Source organism: Aspergillus heteromorphus (genome assembly GCF_003184545.1).
Source record: "Aspergillus heteromorphus CBS 117.55 chromosome Unknown BO70scaffold_34, whole genome shotgun sequence".
In the NCBI taxonomy this organism is placed as follows: domain Eukaryota; kingdom Fungi; phylum Ascomycota; class Eurotiomycetes; order Eurotiales; family Aspergillaceae; genus Aspergillus; species Aspergillus heteromorphus.
This window is the reverse complement of record NW_020290439.1, coordinates 77,207-92,595: the sequence shown is the minus strand read 5'-3', so window position 1 is coordinate 92,595 and position 15,389 is coordinate 77,207. Positions and strand designations below refer to the sequence as shown.

General features: G+C 54.6%; 8 protein-coding genes and 1 non-coding gene across 9 annotated transcripts; 4 read left to right on the top strand and 5 right to left on the bottom strand.

The window, feature by feature from the left end:
• Window positions 1-415: 415 nt before the first annotated feature.
• Window positions 416-1,835, top strand: BO70DRAFT_382623 (uncharacterized protein; the record flags this gene model as incomplete). Its single annotated transcript, XM_025545544.1, has 5 exons — window positions 416-562; window positions 616-720; window positions 786-1,180; window positions 1,249-1,313; window positions 1,417-1,835. 5 exons carry the CDS (start codon window positions 416-418, stop codon window positions 1,833-1,835), a joined length of 1,131 nt encoding a protein of 376 aa, XP_025395435.1.
• A 1,770-nt stretch (window positions 1,836-3,605) lies between these two features.
• Window positions 3,606-4,742, bottom strand: BO70DRAFT_400144 (uncharacterized protein; the record flags this gene model as incomplete). Its single annotated transcript, XM_025546901.1, has 3 exons — window positions 3,606-4,487; window positions 4,544-4,582; window positions 4,644-4,742. 3 exons carry the CDS (start codon window positions 4,740-4,742, stop codon window positions 3,606-3,608), a joined length of 1,020 nt encoding a protein of 339 aa, XP_025395434.1.
• An 845-nt stretch (window positions 4,743-5,587) lies between these two features.
• On the top strand, window positions 5,588-6,171 carry BO70DRAFT_400143 (uncharacterized protein; the record flags this gene model as incomplete). Its single annotated transcript, XM_025546900.1, has 2 exons — window positions 5,588-6,085; window positions 6,154-6,171. The coding sequence occupies 2 exons, from the start codon at window positions 5,588-5,590 to the stop codon at window positions 6,169-6,171; spliced, it is 516 nt and encodes a 171-aa protein (XP_025395433.1).
• A 334-nt stretch (window positions 6,172-6,505) lies between these two features.
• On the bottom strand, window positions 6,506-7,783 carry BO70DRAFT_432577 (uncharacterized protein; the record flags this gene model as incomplete). Its single annotated transcript, XM_025548331.1, has 2 exons — window positions 6,506-7,594; window positions 7,643-7,783. The coding sequence occupies 2 exons, from the start codon at window positions 7,781-7,783 to the stop codon at window positions 6,506-6,508; spliced, it is 1,230 nt and encodes a 409-aa protein (XP_025395432.1).
• Window positions 7,784-9,018: 1,235 nt separating this feature from the next.
• On the bottom strand, window positions 9,019-9,737 carry BO70DRAFT_400141 (peroxiredoxin-like family protein; the record flags this gene model as incomplete). Its single annotated transcript, XM_025546899.1, has 2 exons — window positions 9,019-9,506; window positions 9,575-9,737. The coding sequence occupies 2 exons, from the start codon at window positions 9,735-9,737 to the stop codon at window positions 9,019-9,021; spliced, it is 651 nt and encodes a 216-aa protein (XP_025395431.1).
• A 532-nt stretch (window positions 9,738-10,269) lies between these two features.
• Window positions 10,270-11,369, bottom strand: BO70DRAFT_344526 (SDR family NAD(P)-dependent oxidoreductase). Its single transcript, XM_025541458.1, has one exon. It carries the CDS (start codon window positions 11,302-11,304, stop codon window positions 10,435-10,437), a length of 870 nt encoding a protein of 289 aa, XP_025395430.1. The 5' UTR covers window positions 11,305-11,369; the 3' UTR covers window positions 10,270-10,434.
• Window positions 11,370-11,475: 106 nt separating this feature from the next.
• BO70DRAFT_t283 lies at window positions 11,476-11,548 on the top strand. Its single transcript has one exon. It is a non-coding gene; the product is annotated as a tRNA-Thr (tRNA).
• A 578-nt stretch (window positions 11,549-12,126) lies between these two features.
• Window positions 12,127-13,950, top strand: BO70DRAFT_149463 (monooxygenase). The gene has a single exon (XM_025538193.1). The coding sequence runs from the start codon at window positions 12,229-12,231 to the stop codon at window positions 13,471-13,473; it is 1,245 nt and encodes a 414-aa protein (XP_025395429.1). The 5' UTR covers window positions 12,127-12,228; the 3' UTR covers window positions 13,474-13,950.
• A 242-nt stretch (window positions 13,951-14,192) lies between these two features.
• On the bottom strand, window positions 14,193-15,073 carry BO70DRAFT_374227 (uncharacterized protein; the record flags this gene model as incomplete). The annotated part of the gene is made up of 3 exons (XM_025544958.1): window positions 14,193-14,390; window positions 14,447-14,935; window positions 15,002-15,073. 3 exons carry the CDS (start codon window positions 15,071-15,073, stop codon window positions 14,193-14,195), a joined length of 759 nt encoding a protein of 252 aa, XP_025395428.1.
• Window positions 15,074-15,389: the final 316 nt, after the last annotated feature.

Sequence of the window (15,389 nt, the reverse complement as noted above, 5' to 3'; positions counted from 1 at the left end):
AAACTAGCGACAACTAGTCGCGAAGGGGGCACCACGTGGCGGAGACTTCACGAGGGTGCCAGATCTCGTAACGCTTTTCCCGCATGCCATTGCCCTATGAGCGCCTGCCATCGCCTATTCTGCTGCGATGGGCGGGGCCCTCAGGCACCCGAGCGCAGGGCCGCATCGCATTAGGCCAATCGTCCGAGGGACCCTTTCCATGGTTGCCTCCAACCCTAACGCCGCGTCGGAACCGATGGAATCCCCCCCCCGGGCTTCCATCCTGAATCTGGTACGTCATGCGCAGCGCAGCTTGGTTCGCTTACAGTTTCTGGAAATCCTCGTTTCATCTCCTCGACCGTCGTCTGCTTTTTTCTGTCTGTCGTTCGTCCGCCCGTCCGTCTCCTTCCCCTGGCGGCCAGCTCTCACCACCAAAATGGCGACGGATCGAAGCCTGGAGGTGCGCGCCGTCGCGGCCGTCTTCCTCACTTTGGCCGCCGTGACGACTATTCTGCGATGCTATGTGCGCCTGGTCATTGTGAAGGCGTTCGGGTGGGACGATACCATCATGGTCGTCGCGATGGTGCGATCATCCCCTGGGACGGATACAATCCCTTGCAGCTGACAATCGCATAGCTCTTCTACGCCATGTTCTGCGGCTGCATGATCGGAGGCAGTATCTACGGCACGGGAAAGCATCTGATCGACCTCTCTAACGAGCAGCGAACAACGGCAATGGAGGTACGTCCCCATTCCCTCCCCATTCCCCCATTCCCGGATCCTATTAACCCGGTCATTATATCCAGTACTGGTTCCTCTGCGACATCGGCTACGCCCTCGCCTCGATCCTGTGCAAAGTCTCCGTCAGCATCTTCATCCTGCGCGTGACCATCAACCGCATCCACCAGATCGTCATCGGCATCGTGGGCGGCATCGTCATCGCCGCCGGCTTCACCTTCTTCATCATGCTCCTCGTCCAATGCCACCCGCTCTCCTACTTCTGGACCAGACTCGCCTCCAACCCCAACACCGGAACCTGCATCAACATCGACATCGTCATCGGGGGGCTGTATGCCTTCAGCGCCGCCTCCGCGCTGTTCGACCTCACCATCGGCATTCTCCCCATCATGCTCGTGCGGAAGCTGAAGATGCGTCGCGACGTGAAAATCGCGGTCGCGGGCCTGTTGAGTATGGCTTGCGTGTATGTTTCTCCTCTCTAAATCAACGAGTTATCGCCGGAGCCAGCTCACTTACCTATAACCCAAACAGCGCATCCATCGCCGTCATCGTCCGAATCCCGTACATCAACACCCTCCACAGCAAAGACTTCCTCTGTACGCCTCCTCTTCCCCCCGTGGCATTCTTCCCTTTCCCGTCCGATCCCCCAAACTACACCAAATAACCCCCACTAACCCCAAATTCCCTTGATAACAACAGACGCAACAACCCCCATAGCCGTCTGGTCCAACATCGAAACCGGCCTGGGCATCTTCGCCGGCAGCCTGGCCACCCTCCGCCCTCTCCTCCGCCAATTCCACCCCTCCACCGGCCCGGGCTACCCCTCTCCCTGGCCCAGCTCGCGCGGCGGCGGCAAACGCAGTCGCTCCATGCCGCTGCATTCTCTCGAGACGCCCATCCACGATGCCAGTCGACTGCATACCGACGAGAGACTCTACAACACCACGATATACAGCGTTGAGCCCGGGGAGAGGCGCGAGTCCGGCGAGGACTCGGCGGACCAGTCGCCTATTTTGCCGAAGTGGGGTGGGATGGCGGGGAGGGAGGATGTCGAGAGGGGTGGGGGTGCGGGTGGGATCAATGTTGTGAGGGAGGTGGTTGTTGTTAGGGGGGAATAGATGGATTTTGGTCTGTGGGAGGGCTCTTCTTGGTTTGGCTGGAGTATATAGAGATTGGTTGGCTTGGACTGGGTATATAGCATTTGGCTTTATGTTATGGGTTATGGTAATGAATGAATACATTAATCGTCTTTACTTCTCTTCATTGGCAGTGTTTCCAAACCCTACACGTCTGTCAACACGTAACTCTCATCTACCCTATGTATCCGGGCACCCTTTTGGTCATGTACGATGTATCTCTGCTTCGCAACCACCACCCACTACCCACAACCCACCCCCCCTTCCCCCCTTCCCCCCCGGCAAAAAAGAAGATAGAAGGGAAAAAAAAAAAAGAAAAAAATTTAAATTACCGACTCACGGATCTCCCGATCATCCAACCTCGGTTCCGACCGCGAGGATCCTACCGCTTTCTGCTCTGCTCTCCGCGGGGATCATCTGCCGAGGTCGGACCGGTCGCTTTCGGGATCGACGCCCGTTTCCGGGGCGGGGAGGAACCGCGGATGGGGAAAGTTTATTGTCTGTATTGTGGAAGTTGGTTCAGGGGATGGTCTTTCTGTTTTCTTGTTTGGGTGAGGGGTGTGTTTGTGGGTGGCGAGAGGGAGAGAGTGGAAAGTAGGAAGCAGGCCAGCGAGGCATGGTATAGCGTGTCGAAGGGAGGGGAAGGGGGTCGCCAAGTTCATAAACTGAGTAAACTATCTTGACTCCGAATACCCTGAATATATGGAGTACAAGAAGTGGCTTGGGAGGGAGAAGGTGAAGGACAGATACAAACAATGGAAAAGGGGTGGATAAAAAAAAAGGTGTGCGGTGATGATCCAGACAGACATACGTCTTGTAAATGAAGGGGGGGGAGTACCAGGACACGGCACTCGTCCAAGGAAGCGAAAGACCACACCGCAACAAACCACTCAGTTGCTTCTCTGGCTGACCACCTCATTATATTTTCGACCTAGGGATGTTGGCGCCAAACGACCGCAGAATATCCTTCATCCAGGGACTGCCCCTCCGTCGCGCGCCATTTCTGGCTCGGAGTTGTCCGGAGTATCTAAGCCGCAATTCCCACCCCAGCGCTACGCTAAACCAGACAGGACGATGTTCTGCCGGCTTAATATACGAGTGGAGACTAGATAGGTATAGTATAGTATAGTATAGTATATACTACCTTAGTACTCCGTACTAGCACGTTGGTGGCGCCGAGTGAAATGATCGTCTATCCGCGGCCCCTGTCTGCCGCAGCCGGACCCCGCAGGTCGCACGGATTACCGCAAATTGTTCGCCGCGACGACATCAGCAACATCCTCCCCGACAATATCGATGCGGAGTTGCATCTCCCCTTGACCCGGCTCGGAGTGGACTCGCTGGAGTGGCCGTGGAGTTGTGTGATTGGATTGGGAGGGAGTTGGCCCATGATGGTTGGGCATGAGCAGTTGAGTGGTGGTGGATATGTTTCTCGTTTTAGTAGAGCGAAGCTGTATCTAGTGCTCTCCATGTCTGTAATCGTGGGGGCAGGCTTACTACAATATAACTGGCCAGCTGCAGGCAGAGCACCATAACGTCTACAAAGCAAACCTCGTCTATTCGGGAGCGTAGGGGAACGGGGTCTACAATTGAGGAAATGCTGTTACTTTCAACGCATCATCCACCTTGAATCCATGTAGTATTCTATCTGTAATTGTAGCATCTAGTCGGAATGTGCCGAGTCGCGGAATCAAGGTGTTGTTGATATCTGAAGGCTCCTCATCTGCGGGCTGTCAGACAAGCGAGAGTAACCTAGAAGTTCCCAATATCGGGTGACCATAGCCAACCACCCCGAACCTCAATGAAGGGGTTGTCTCTGAACGTCCACGGGGCCAGCAGGGCCTGCAGTCCGTAATATCCCAGCAGCAGCTCGGGGTCTCGGTCGGGGAAGGGGTCGTCTATCCACTCGGGCCGGAAGTCGTTCTCCAGTCTTCTGGCGCGGAACAAGAACAACTCGCGGTTGAAACACTCGATCCTGTGGCCTTGTCCGTTTGGGAGCTCTCCGCTCCGCTTGAGCCTGTAAAACAGGCGGTGTATCATCTTGAACCCACGGTAATCCTTACACTCGATCCTGTCGCCGTACTCGGGATTCTGCACTCGGCGCAGATACTCGTGGAATGGCTCCTCCAGTTCGTCCCATGTCAATTGGGGCCGAGCTTCCTTGACTAGGAGCTGATGCACCATCCTGACCACGGTCTGTGCCCAGTAGGAAAAGGTCGCGTACCCGGCGAAGTCTCGGATCATGAGCAGCACGGTGCCTTCCAGGTACTTGGCGGGCCGGACGACCATCACCGGATACTCCTTGTCGTCGATCTGGTAGTCCTCGGCTGGCATAGCGCCCAGTGCTTCGTCCGTTGCCGACATGTAGAAGTCCTGTCGAATGAGGTTGTAGTCCAGCTTCGGGAACGACCAGAATATCAGCGACTGGCGGTACAATCCCACCTGCACCGGGCCTGGCATGACGGGTGGGAAGGACATATACCATTCGGCCCGTGGTGGGATAACCTCCCCTGTAGCCGGCGGCGGGAGGTCTTGGGGTGGGATGGCCTCTTCGGGCTGCGCGAATCGGCCGCTGTCGAGGAGGGCGAAGATGGCAGGGAGGAGCAGATCATCGTCGATGACCCAGCTGGATTCCTGTACTTCGTTAGTTCTGGCTCTCTCGGGAATAGGAGGGTTCGATGTATACGTACCTTGATCTTGTGGGTTGTTCCATACACGGCAACGGCTGGCTATTACGCATGTCAGTAACAAGGTCATATCGGAAGGGCATATCAGGATGGAGTTACTCACCTCTCCCCAGAGAAAGGCGGGGATGTCGGCCTCCTTGAGAACCCTGGCGACCACATGGTCGACTGGGGTCAAGCGGTAAGGAAAGGGCAGGGGTGACATGTTGATGGTAAAGTCACCTCTGCTTAGACAATTGCTACTGTGAAAAGAATAAAAGAAATCTGCTAACACGATGGGTTCCGCAACAAGGAGATCATCTCTGGGACTCTGTTCTTATATACTCCGGCTGCCGCCATGCCGTCGGAGCTTTCCATCCAGGGTTCTAGTACTGGATGCTTTCTGGATGAAGGACATCGTCGACATCAGACTGGTAAGTGCTATGGTGTCGAATGTTTTATCGGAGATCTCCATGTGTCTGATCTGAAATTTCCGTGGAGAAGCAGGAAGACTCCTGCCCTGCCTCCCCCCAGGGCTTGCTAGGAACTCCAGACAAAGAGTGTTCCTATCATGTTGATGGGCTCTTGAGGGCCATGTAGAACAGTGGAGCCAATGATAACCGTCAACCTGCTGCTGTCTTGGCTAGGTATATCGACTGTAGGATTACACAAATAAGCAGATAGTGGGAGGCACCCCATTCAGGTCTGGAGAATCCCGACAACGAGCAATGACGATGTCGAAATTAGGGCACGGATCTGTCTGGATAGGGAGGCGATACAGCCACACCCGCCGACTGGCCAACAGCGGCGGTTGACGACGGTGAGAGCAGTACCAATCCCAGCTTTATGGATCACCCGAAGCAGCGCTGTTCCGCCCTCTTCTTTCTTCCAATGTGAACGAAAAGGCCAATGATGCACCTCGAGTTGGGAGGTCAGAATTTAGCTTCCACAGCCCCGGATAGCGCTCTGGCTGGCCCCTCAGCGGGGCGCAGCTGCTCGATCTCACGGATTTCTCGCGCGTATCCATCGTGACCTTCTTATCCCTGTCATTTCCTAGGTACTCTTTTAACAATGCCTTCCAGCACGAACAGCAACGTTGCTGTGGTCATCCTCCATGGCTCCTACCACAGCCCGGCTCCGTTCCAGCTCCTGATCCGCCAGTTCGCCTCCCGTGGCATCGAGGCCCATTGCCCACACCTTCCGACCTGGAATCTCAGCAGGCTCGACGTAGGGGATGTCAACAACCCCGATTTCGATCGGGCGCCTCCTGTCGGCGGCTATCCGAGTGACAGTGAGGATGTGGATGTAGTGATTTGGGCCTTGGACAAACTCATCAAGCAGGAGGGCAAACGAGTCCTTCTCGCAGCGCATTCCTCAGGCGGCTGGGTTGCGACTCAAGCCCCCATCCCAGAGCTACAACTCAAATCTCGTCAGGTCGCAGGAAAGCCCGATGGTCTGCTTGGACTCTTCTTCCTCGGGGCTTTTGTCATTCCTATCGGCGAGTCCGTCAATACCTTCTCCCAGCCCGAGGATGGAACCCAGGTTACCCCGCCGTTTATGAGATTCTACGTAGGTCGTGGGATGGAAGGAGGTGCGCAGATGAGAACTGACACCAAAGACATAGCGACGTTTCTTAGAGCAAGCGCATACCATAGACCTCACCTACAGATACCAAATGACAAAAAAGGGCATCCACAGCCAATATCTAGCAGTCTACTCCAGAGTGGGCTGAAACCCACAAGAATCTATAATAAGTACTACCAGGCGTACAGCACTGGGTTCCTGCTTTCCTGCAGAAGCGCCTACATAGATAGCACAATTGGTGGGATGGGCTGGACTACGCTAATATTACCTTAATTGAATTGGATCATCTGTTACGACATGGAGAGGAGGCTCTGTGATCATGTAGGAGATTGAATTCGATCTGAAAAATAAATACCCGGTACATAATCAAGTTGTAATTATGGTGCGCAGGAAGGCTAGTTTAGCCTAGTCGAACCAACTGATGGCCTGTGGCTCGACCCACGTACCATCCATCCCCTCCTCACCTTTCATCAGCTTTTCTTTAATTTGCCGGCTACAAAGAAGCAAAATCAATGCGCGGTGGTGCAGAAAGGCGTGCGGGTGTGGGTGTCGGTTGGAGGATTTAACACCAGTCATGCTGTCTTCATCTTCCACCTGAAGCCTTTGGAATAGAACCTCCAAAGGCTCGGTGGCAAGACGCTCAGCATCAGGTGCGCTAGAACCCGGTAGTGGAAGCAGTAACATTTTCTTTAGTGTCTGGTGAAAGGCCTTCAGATATCGCAAGGTCCTGAGCCGGACACCATCCCGTTGAAGAGTGGAATCCGACCTCGCGTCCCGAATCTGGAGGATCACCTTGTCGAAGATATCTTGATAGTCGATCTGTGACATGCGCGGTTGCCACCTCCAAAGACCGTCAGCAATGTCAAATACAGCTCGCTTTGCCCAGTTAGATTCCTCCGGCAACGGGAGGTCTCGGAGGAGCAGCAAGACCATGGCCTCAAAGTACTTTTCCCAGTGGGGGACCTTGACCTTGACCACGGGCTTTGAAGGAGACGGGTTATTCGGCCCCAGTCTGGAGTACAGGAAGGGCTTCGCCTGATGCCGCTGCAGGAAGAATGGTTCTTCCACATTGCACCTGTCCTGGAACGAGGAGTCGACGATATAGGGATGCGGGTGATACCCATCGTCAGGCAGGGGAGATGAGCAGATAAAATCGATGCTGTTCTCAACGGGGTACGTAGGAACCAGGAAGATTGGCCGATCTCGAACATTGTCTGAGAATCTCCAATAAAACCGGACATCGGAGGTCACCGTGTAGAAGTCGTCGTAGGGCTCAGGAGGGCCAACCGGGGGATCTGGGAAGGTCCAGAACAGGCGGGACTTCCGGTCCAGGGCGACGGGCAATCGCCTGGGCAAGTCAATCTCCGCCGGGATCTCAAACTGATAATCGGGGGCAGGTGCCAGATCAGAATCCTGCTGCAGAACAAAGCCGGCGCTCACTAATGCTTCGCCAGCCTGGTTGATGTAGGCGTCGGGAATAACCCAGCGCAAGCTCTGCTGTTGGTTAGCTTTGGGCATGTGGGTGGTCCGTCGTTCGCTTACCTGGACCGAGTCCTGCAAGTCGTAGATATCCATCGCCCGATCGCCCCAGATGAAGCTGGGGACTCCAGCCTTGTCAAGAATCCCAGCCACGTGGGATTCGAGCCAAGAGATCGGGTGAAGGTAGGGAGTATCCGAGGCCATACTCGATAGTATCTTCCCGGTAGGGATGAATGTTGTGGAGTTTGATTTAAAAAAAAAGACAAACAAGATGGTGATACACTCTGGCTTTGGGACGGGAGAGAGATAATTGTGATTCTCCAAAAGAAAGGGAGGATGAAGAGGGGTTTTATATTCCTCAATCTCACGCGATGTCGGAAGACCGCTGCGGCAAACGGAGGACTCCCTTTCTGGCCTCCCAAGAAGGGACCAAACAGGTCCTGACACAACATCACTTGGATACAAGGCGGACTTCTCCCATGTTTGGCTGCCCTTACTGGACAATTGTGGCTTTCCGGGACAGTGGAGGCATTCGAATATCGATTGGTTTCTTTCCAGTGTTTAATCGGAACATATCATCTGCATATAGCCTGCGTGTTGAATTCCATCAGGAGAATACCCCTATTCACAGACGGCCAAATACTAAACAGAAAAGCAAAGTCCGGAAATTCCCTACTCCGGATAGCATGCTCTCGCCTGAAATCTAGGAGAGATTATTCCTTGAAACTGTCGGGTCAAGGCGTCTGTATATTGGAGGAGAAGACAAATTGGTCAAGATATTTAGAGTAGGTTGTGGTGTTGGATGAAAACCTATTGTTACGAGACACACACCGTCGTTTCCAGAAGGAGAGCTAAACTGTGTGTCTGGTCGGTTGCAGTGATAGCAAACAAGGCAGGTTCAAAGGCCATTGTGGGTTTTCTCTTTCATGACTTCTGTCTACATTCGCACCCCCAGAAAGGGGTGCGATTGTATGGCTGGATACATAGACGGGTGATGAACAAAGAGATGAGAGCAAATTAGTCAAAGAAGCCGCCACTTTCAAATCATAGTTCAAATGCATGATAAAGGAGCTACAAAACCAAGTCAGATGCAAAGCCTTGCAAGATATGTGCTTATCTGGTTGGTAAGGAGCGTTCACAGTTCGAGTCAGGTGTATAAAGGGCTGCGTTCTTTTCTTCCGATGCCCAATTGCCGCGCCCGTGGACTGAAGTGGCACAGACCAATTTAGAGCAGGCAAGGCAAGGTTCTGTCGCTCGCCATAACTAACACTGCCTGGAATAGACTGCGCCACAAATGTTCAAGTACCGCGGGAAGAGTAGACGGCTCCTCTCTCCGTATCAGACTATGACAATATTCACATGACTATGCGAATGCAGCGGAAATGCACTGCTGGGTCCCGGAAGCCCGAATCATCCAATTCTCCTATCGGACGTAGCAGTCACGCTTTGACAGGCGGCACATCCTGCCCGAGCACCTCAATCAGCTGCTCTGCCGTCAAATGATCGCTGACAGTTTCCATCCTGTGTGCATAGACACACCGTCGTCCTCGAAACACCCACTCGCCCCCATTCTGTCTCCAAGAGCCTCCGTTGAAGACTCGCAGTCCGCTCCGAAGCATATCCTTGAACACCAGTCTCAGAGATCCAAAGAACGATGCTTTTGCGTATGACGGGGGTCGAGTAACGCCGCTGAGGCTTTTCTTCATCCGCAGAGTTTTGTAGATTCTGCCCGTCGGGTCCGTGTAGATCGGAAACGGAGTGTTGGTTTCAGCCACGTACGGGACGATTCGCCGCGGGTCACCACATCCGATGATGATTAACTGTGATGGGCCGGTGGGGTTGGGGAGGGTCTCGAGCACAGATTCAGTCAGATGCTGGGACACTTTGCGAACGTAGTCTTGGTCGTATTTGCAGAAGAAGTGGCGTACTGGTGGCAGAATGATGATTTAGAACCTTTCAAACGGGTTTGCAAGCCACCAGGGGTTAGTGACTTACTGAATATCACCACTGTGGTGATATGGCTCCCTTTCCCCGCGACTAGCTCTCCAAACCGGACGCGCTTCCCGCATGCTGATTGAAGTTCGAGTTCGTAGGCATCGCATAGCGCCGCTTCGTTCGGGACAGTGTGCTCACATCGTGTGATTGCCGGATCAGCCATTACCCAATGGATGGTAATGAAGAAGTGGTCGATTGGACCTTCATGTGGGTCCAGAATGTGCGAATATATACTTCGTGCCGGGATAAACAATGAACGGGCCAAGACTTCGACCAGCCATTCGAGGAACTTTCTGGATCTTTGATGACAGCCAGCAGGGGGGGCAAGTCGTGATGTCACCGCCACCCGATGTTTACCGTTGGACAGCTCCGCGGGGCGTGGTGCAAACGATGATAAGATCGTCAGGTGGTGATGCCTCAATGTCTGTGCACGTGGGCTCGAGGCTGGGACAAAGCTAATCCACACGACCTGCTAGGAACAAAGACCTATCCATTCCAATCATGCCAAGCCAAGGGTTCTGGAAAACGCGGGGATCCTCGCAGGCTTTCGGCTTCCACATCGGACCAGACACTGAACTCACCTCGTTCCAGGAGTCGTCTCAGATGCTATGTTTCTGATATTTTCCGGAGACATATTGGGGCATCAAAGTAAAAAAAAAAAAAAAAAAAAAAAAAAAAAAAAAAAAAAAAAAGAAGGAGCTTCCAAGGGGTGTCAGTTTCGACAACATCCAAGGTCATGCGATCGGGCAGTTATAAATACGATACTATTCCCGATGGTACAGCTTTGCGCCGTGATCAGCCAAGACAAAGAGCCTGGCCAAGAAATGCCATTTTATTTCGCCAAGGGGCCAATCCTTTGTTCAGAGTCCGTCGCCCTCCAAGGCTTCGATCCCCTTCGCTGCCTTTTCCTTCCAGTCCGACCGCCACCGCGTCAACGCCGGCCGGCCATGAATCATGTCCCCATATCCCCACGCGATGCGCCGCTGATCCAGTTCCTCGGTCACCTCGTTATCGGGACATAGGATGTAGAACGCGCCCTGGGCCATCTTCCCCTCCATGTAGTCGATGACTTGCTCGGGGGTCCACGCGCCATCCGGCTTCGACGGGAAGTAGCGCGCAACCAGACCGGTGTAAGTGAAGCCGGGTACGAGCAGGTGGACGCTGACATTGGGGTGGGACTCGTGTAGGGTGAAAGATAGATGCTCGGCGATGGTCTTCACGGCACTCTTCGAGGCATTATAGGCGGGGTTGCCAGGGGGGTTCGTGATGCCCTGCTTGGAACCGGTCAACACGATGGCCCGGGGATGGTCTTTGTTCTTCGTGACGGCGTCGAGAAACGCGGCGATGCCGTTGGTGTACCCGAAGGTGTTGACGGCGAATGTTTTCTGGAAATAGTCCGGGTCCGTCCAGGGCGTCTTGTCGGCGGCGGGACGGTGGCTGGCGCCCGCGTTGAGCATGAGGAAATCGACGCCACCGGGGTAGGTGGAGGCGACTTCCTCCTGGAGACGCTGCCAGTCTGCGAGGTTGGAGACGTCGATGCGGACGGAGGATATTTTCAGATGGGGGGTTGAAGGGAGGTCTGCCGTGGCGGCCGCGAGAGCCTGTTCGTCGACGTCGGCCAGGATCAGGTTCATGCCAGCGCGGTGGCAGAGCTTGGCTGCAGCCAGGCCAATGCCAGAGGCTGCGCCTGTGATGAGCGCGACGGCGCCGGGATGGAAGACAGGATGCATTGTTATGGTTGTTCGTTTTGGTGGAACCGAACCGGGTGGTTGTTGTGGTTGTTGTTGTTGTTGTCTGTTGCTGGCCGTCTCTCCGGCAGTGAGGGGTAATCAATGCTGGAATACACTTATACACGGTCTCACCTGTGTATTGCGTAACTTTGATGCCATCTCCACCAATCAGCTCGCATGGCTCAGTTGGTAGAGCGCATGACTAGTAATCATGAGGTCCTCGGTTCGAATCCGAGTGTGAGCATCTCTGCTTTCTTTTTTATGTTTTTTCATGTTTTCTACTCCGTACTGTCTGTCCCTCTCCTCTTTCTTTCTTTTCCTCTCCCTCCTCAACCAACCCAATCAGTCTCTTGTGCTCGTCCAACTCTAGAGCATGGATGTTTTTTTCTTTTTTCTTTTTTCTTTTCAACCGAAGGAGCTCTTTGCCTTACCTGCATCACTAATATGTGTCCCAGCTTTGATGTAGTGTCTTTCCAGCGCTCAACATATATTTATTTACCCGGTCTTACCGCAGCCAGTGAACAGCAACATGCGGGTGGGATGAGACCAGTCGAACTTGAAGTGAATGATTCAAACTGAACCCGTGACTCAGCCCCTGACAGGCCAGCAGCCCAGAACACGACCATATTCCTCCGACCTCCACTCGGATCCTTCGACCCCGCGTACCCGATGCGAGGCCGCCAACTGCATGGCTGCCATCATCCACCCCACCCCACCCCATCCGGATTTCTTCCGCCCCGGATCACCATACACCTCAGATCCCTCCCCAACCTGGCCCGTCCTCCAACGGTCGTGCCACCATTGAAGATACGCGGCTCTCCCCCCCCGATGATGTGCGGACGGACGACTCATCGAGTCTGATCCACCGTGGGCTACTTAAGCCCATCAACAACCCGACATGATCCCCCGTCATCCCATCGCACAATGGCGCCTTTGAAAACTCTCATCTGTGGAGGGGGCTGCGCGGGCCCGGCCCTGGCCTTCTGGCTCGCTCGCATCGGCCATCGCGTCGTCGTCGTCGAGCGCTTCCCGGCTCTCCGGGCCACCGGGGCCCAGATCGATCTGCGCGCCCAGGGCATCGAGGTCGCCAAGCGCATGGGACTGCTGGATGCCATCCGCCGCAAGCGCGTCCACGAGGAGGGATTCTGTCTGGTCGACTCGGACGGTCGGGTCAAGGCGACCGTGAAGCCCAACACGTCCGGACACGGCGCGCAGTCGGTGACTTCCGAGTACGAGATCATGCGTGGGGACCTCGTGCGAATCCTTCACGATGCGACCAAGGATGACGTGGAGTATAGGTTCGGCAAGACTGTGGATCGGTACGAGCAAGTCGACAACCGCGTGGTCGCTCACTTTTCCGATGGTTCGTCGGATACGTTTGATCTACTGGTCGGGGCGGATGGCCAGGGTTCTCGCATACGAGGTGGGATCTTACCCGCGGACGCCCCGGACCCCTACTGGCGAATGGGCATGCACATGGCCTATTGGTTCATTCCCAGGACGGAGACCGACGCCAACTTCTTCACCTGGTATCATGCGCCTGGTGGACGACTGGTCATCCGCAGAAGCCACAGTCCCACGCAATCTCAGGCGTACTTCGTTCTTCGAGACAACTCGGAAGACCTGTCGCATCTTTTCAAGGCGTCAGTGGAAAAGCAGAAGGAGTTCTGGACTCAGCGATACCGCGACGCGGGATGGGAGGTCGACCGGTTCATCGAGGGAATGCAACACGCGGACAATTTCTATTCGCATGAGAATCTCCAGGTCCGGATAGATACGTGGTCCAAGGGGCGGGTGGTCTTGCTGGGGGATGCAGCTCACTGTCCGGCTGTTTTCACTGGCATGGGGACCACAGGCAGTCTGGTCGGAGCGTATGTGCTGGCTGGAGAGCTGAGTCGATATCCGCACGACATCGCGAAGGCTCTTGAGAACTATGATACAACACTGCGGCCGTTTGTGAAGGAGATCCAGAAAACAGGTCCGTCCTGGTTGATGCGATTGGGCATCCCCGAGACGAAATGGGGAATTTCTGTGCTCCGCGCCGTTGCGACGATGCTTTGTGTCCTTCGTGTTCCGGATCTCATCGCACGTTTTTCAGGCGAGGACAGAGGGGGCTGGAAGCTGCCGGATTATCCTAAACTGACGCCGCACTCCAAGCCTCGGTCATGATCGGAAGAAGGATGATCTTCATGCTCAATTCAAGGTCCTGTTAATATCAGAATGCATGCAGCGAGGTCGATTCGACCCTGCTGGGGTGTCCGGATATCCTCTTCTTCGAGGGATTCTTCATTTGACAGTTATTTATAGCATAGACCATGCCGAGTTTGACACTGAAAACATATCTCCAAGCTGCCTTCCCCCATTTATTACTGGTCTTTACAAATCCCGATGCCCATCGCCATGGGTCATGGAATCCTCGATGGTTGTGTCGCCGTTCGCGCCCGGGCGATTGTTCCAACTTGGTGGTGTCGACCTCCGCGGAGGCCTCGTAAGAAGCATACTCGGCTGTGAATCATCTGTTGTATTGCAGACTCCCTAGATTCTGCTGTTACATCACCGAAATATAATTATTTGTGATGGGTCAAATACCTCCTCTACCGGTGATCTACCGACCGCAGATCAAGCTCCATCGCATCGTATCCAGCAACGATCGAACTTCGAATCGACAGACACACGACAGGAACCCATGGTGCGATTGCAAACGTGGGCGGATATTATACATGCATGCAGCAAAGTCATTCTCTAGATCTAATTCACAGCAACGCAACGATGTGCGGATTTGGAACCAAAACCCACTACGCCGTCTTCGCCCCAGGAAACATCCCCAATCGAAAGAAACCCTCAACCCTTAACCCCAGGCCACCTAATATAAGACCCTTTCCCAAAGCTCAACCCCCCGCCTTCGCAAACGGCAATCGGCGTGGTTTCCCCCACGTACAGCACGGCAAAAACCGCCAGGCGCCCGAATGTTTGCGCGCCAACACATAGAAGACCAGCCACTCCGCCAGCGGCGGGAGACACGGCCACTTGTTGCCGCCCTCGAACGTGACATCGCGCAGACCGAGCACCATCGGGGGGATGACATGCTGTCACCAGTTAGCTGCCTCCATCCCAGACACATCGATCATCGTGATTTACTTACCTTATCCTGCTTCCCCGCCTCGGCCTCACACTCGCGAAACACCCCCAACAACGCCTCCCCATCATATTCATACGGCTCCATGGACAGCAAACTGTCAATCTCATGGCTCAGATGCTCCCTGAACGGCGGCGCCAACTCCTCAATCAACCCTCTCACGACCGACGCATCATACCGCTCCGGCACCGTATACCGCCCGTACTGCAGTAGCTGCTGCAACGCCGGCTCGAACGTCTGGTGCTGGCCCACGTTGTCGCCGAGGAAATTGTGGATCCCGATCACTCGCTCGTACCCCGGGAACATCTTCTCTTCTTCCAGTGTGTGGTGGTGCGATACCCAGCTGGCCCAGGAGGCAATAAAGAACAGGAAGTCGCAGATGTCTTGTCGCTTGGTGATTTGCGCGGCCTGCAGGTAAATGCTGTTCAGGCCGCGGAGCATGCTGTTGTGGGCGAAGGCCATCTCGTTGGCGATGTAGATGGCGGGGTGTTTGGTCTGGTCTGGGGTGTTAGATGCGTGGGTTCCGGTGGTGATGGTATTGGGGTTGGGGTTGGGGCTTACGACGTCTTTGGTTTTGGAGGGGGTCTCGATCAGTGGCCATGGGCCGTCAGCCCATGGGTGGCGGCGGGTCATGATGGGGCGATGTGGCTGGTGCTGGAACTGGAGAGGTTTATCGGATCGGACATCAGGATGGGATGAGGTCGAGATGTTAAGGAAGGGCGAGGCTGTGGGCTGATCAGACCGCTGGAAGGAGGACCCTGGCGCGAGGATCGAGGCATATGGGAGGGGGGTCCGGACAAAGGATCCATGAGCTAGAAAGCCACTACGGCGAGGCTGAACTGGTGTGTTGGTTCAGATGCAGCCTGACCAACGGGGAAAAGGTGATCGATTCTAAAATGGGGCGCAATCGATCTTTGGCAGCCACATGTTGGTTTGGAAGGATATCGAC

Coding starts and splice junctions, on each gene's coding strand:
- BO70DRAFT_344526 (XM_025541458.1), bottom strand. CDS start 11,304: ATGCATCCTGTCTTCCATCCCGGCGCCGTCGCGCTCATCACAGGCGCA.
- BO70DRAFT_149463 (XM_025538193.1), top strand. CDS start 12,229: ATGGCGCCTTTGAAAACTCTCATCTGTGGAGGGGGCTGCGCGGGCCCG.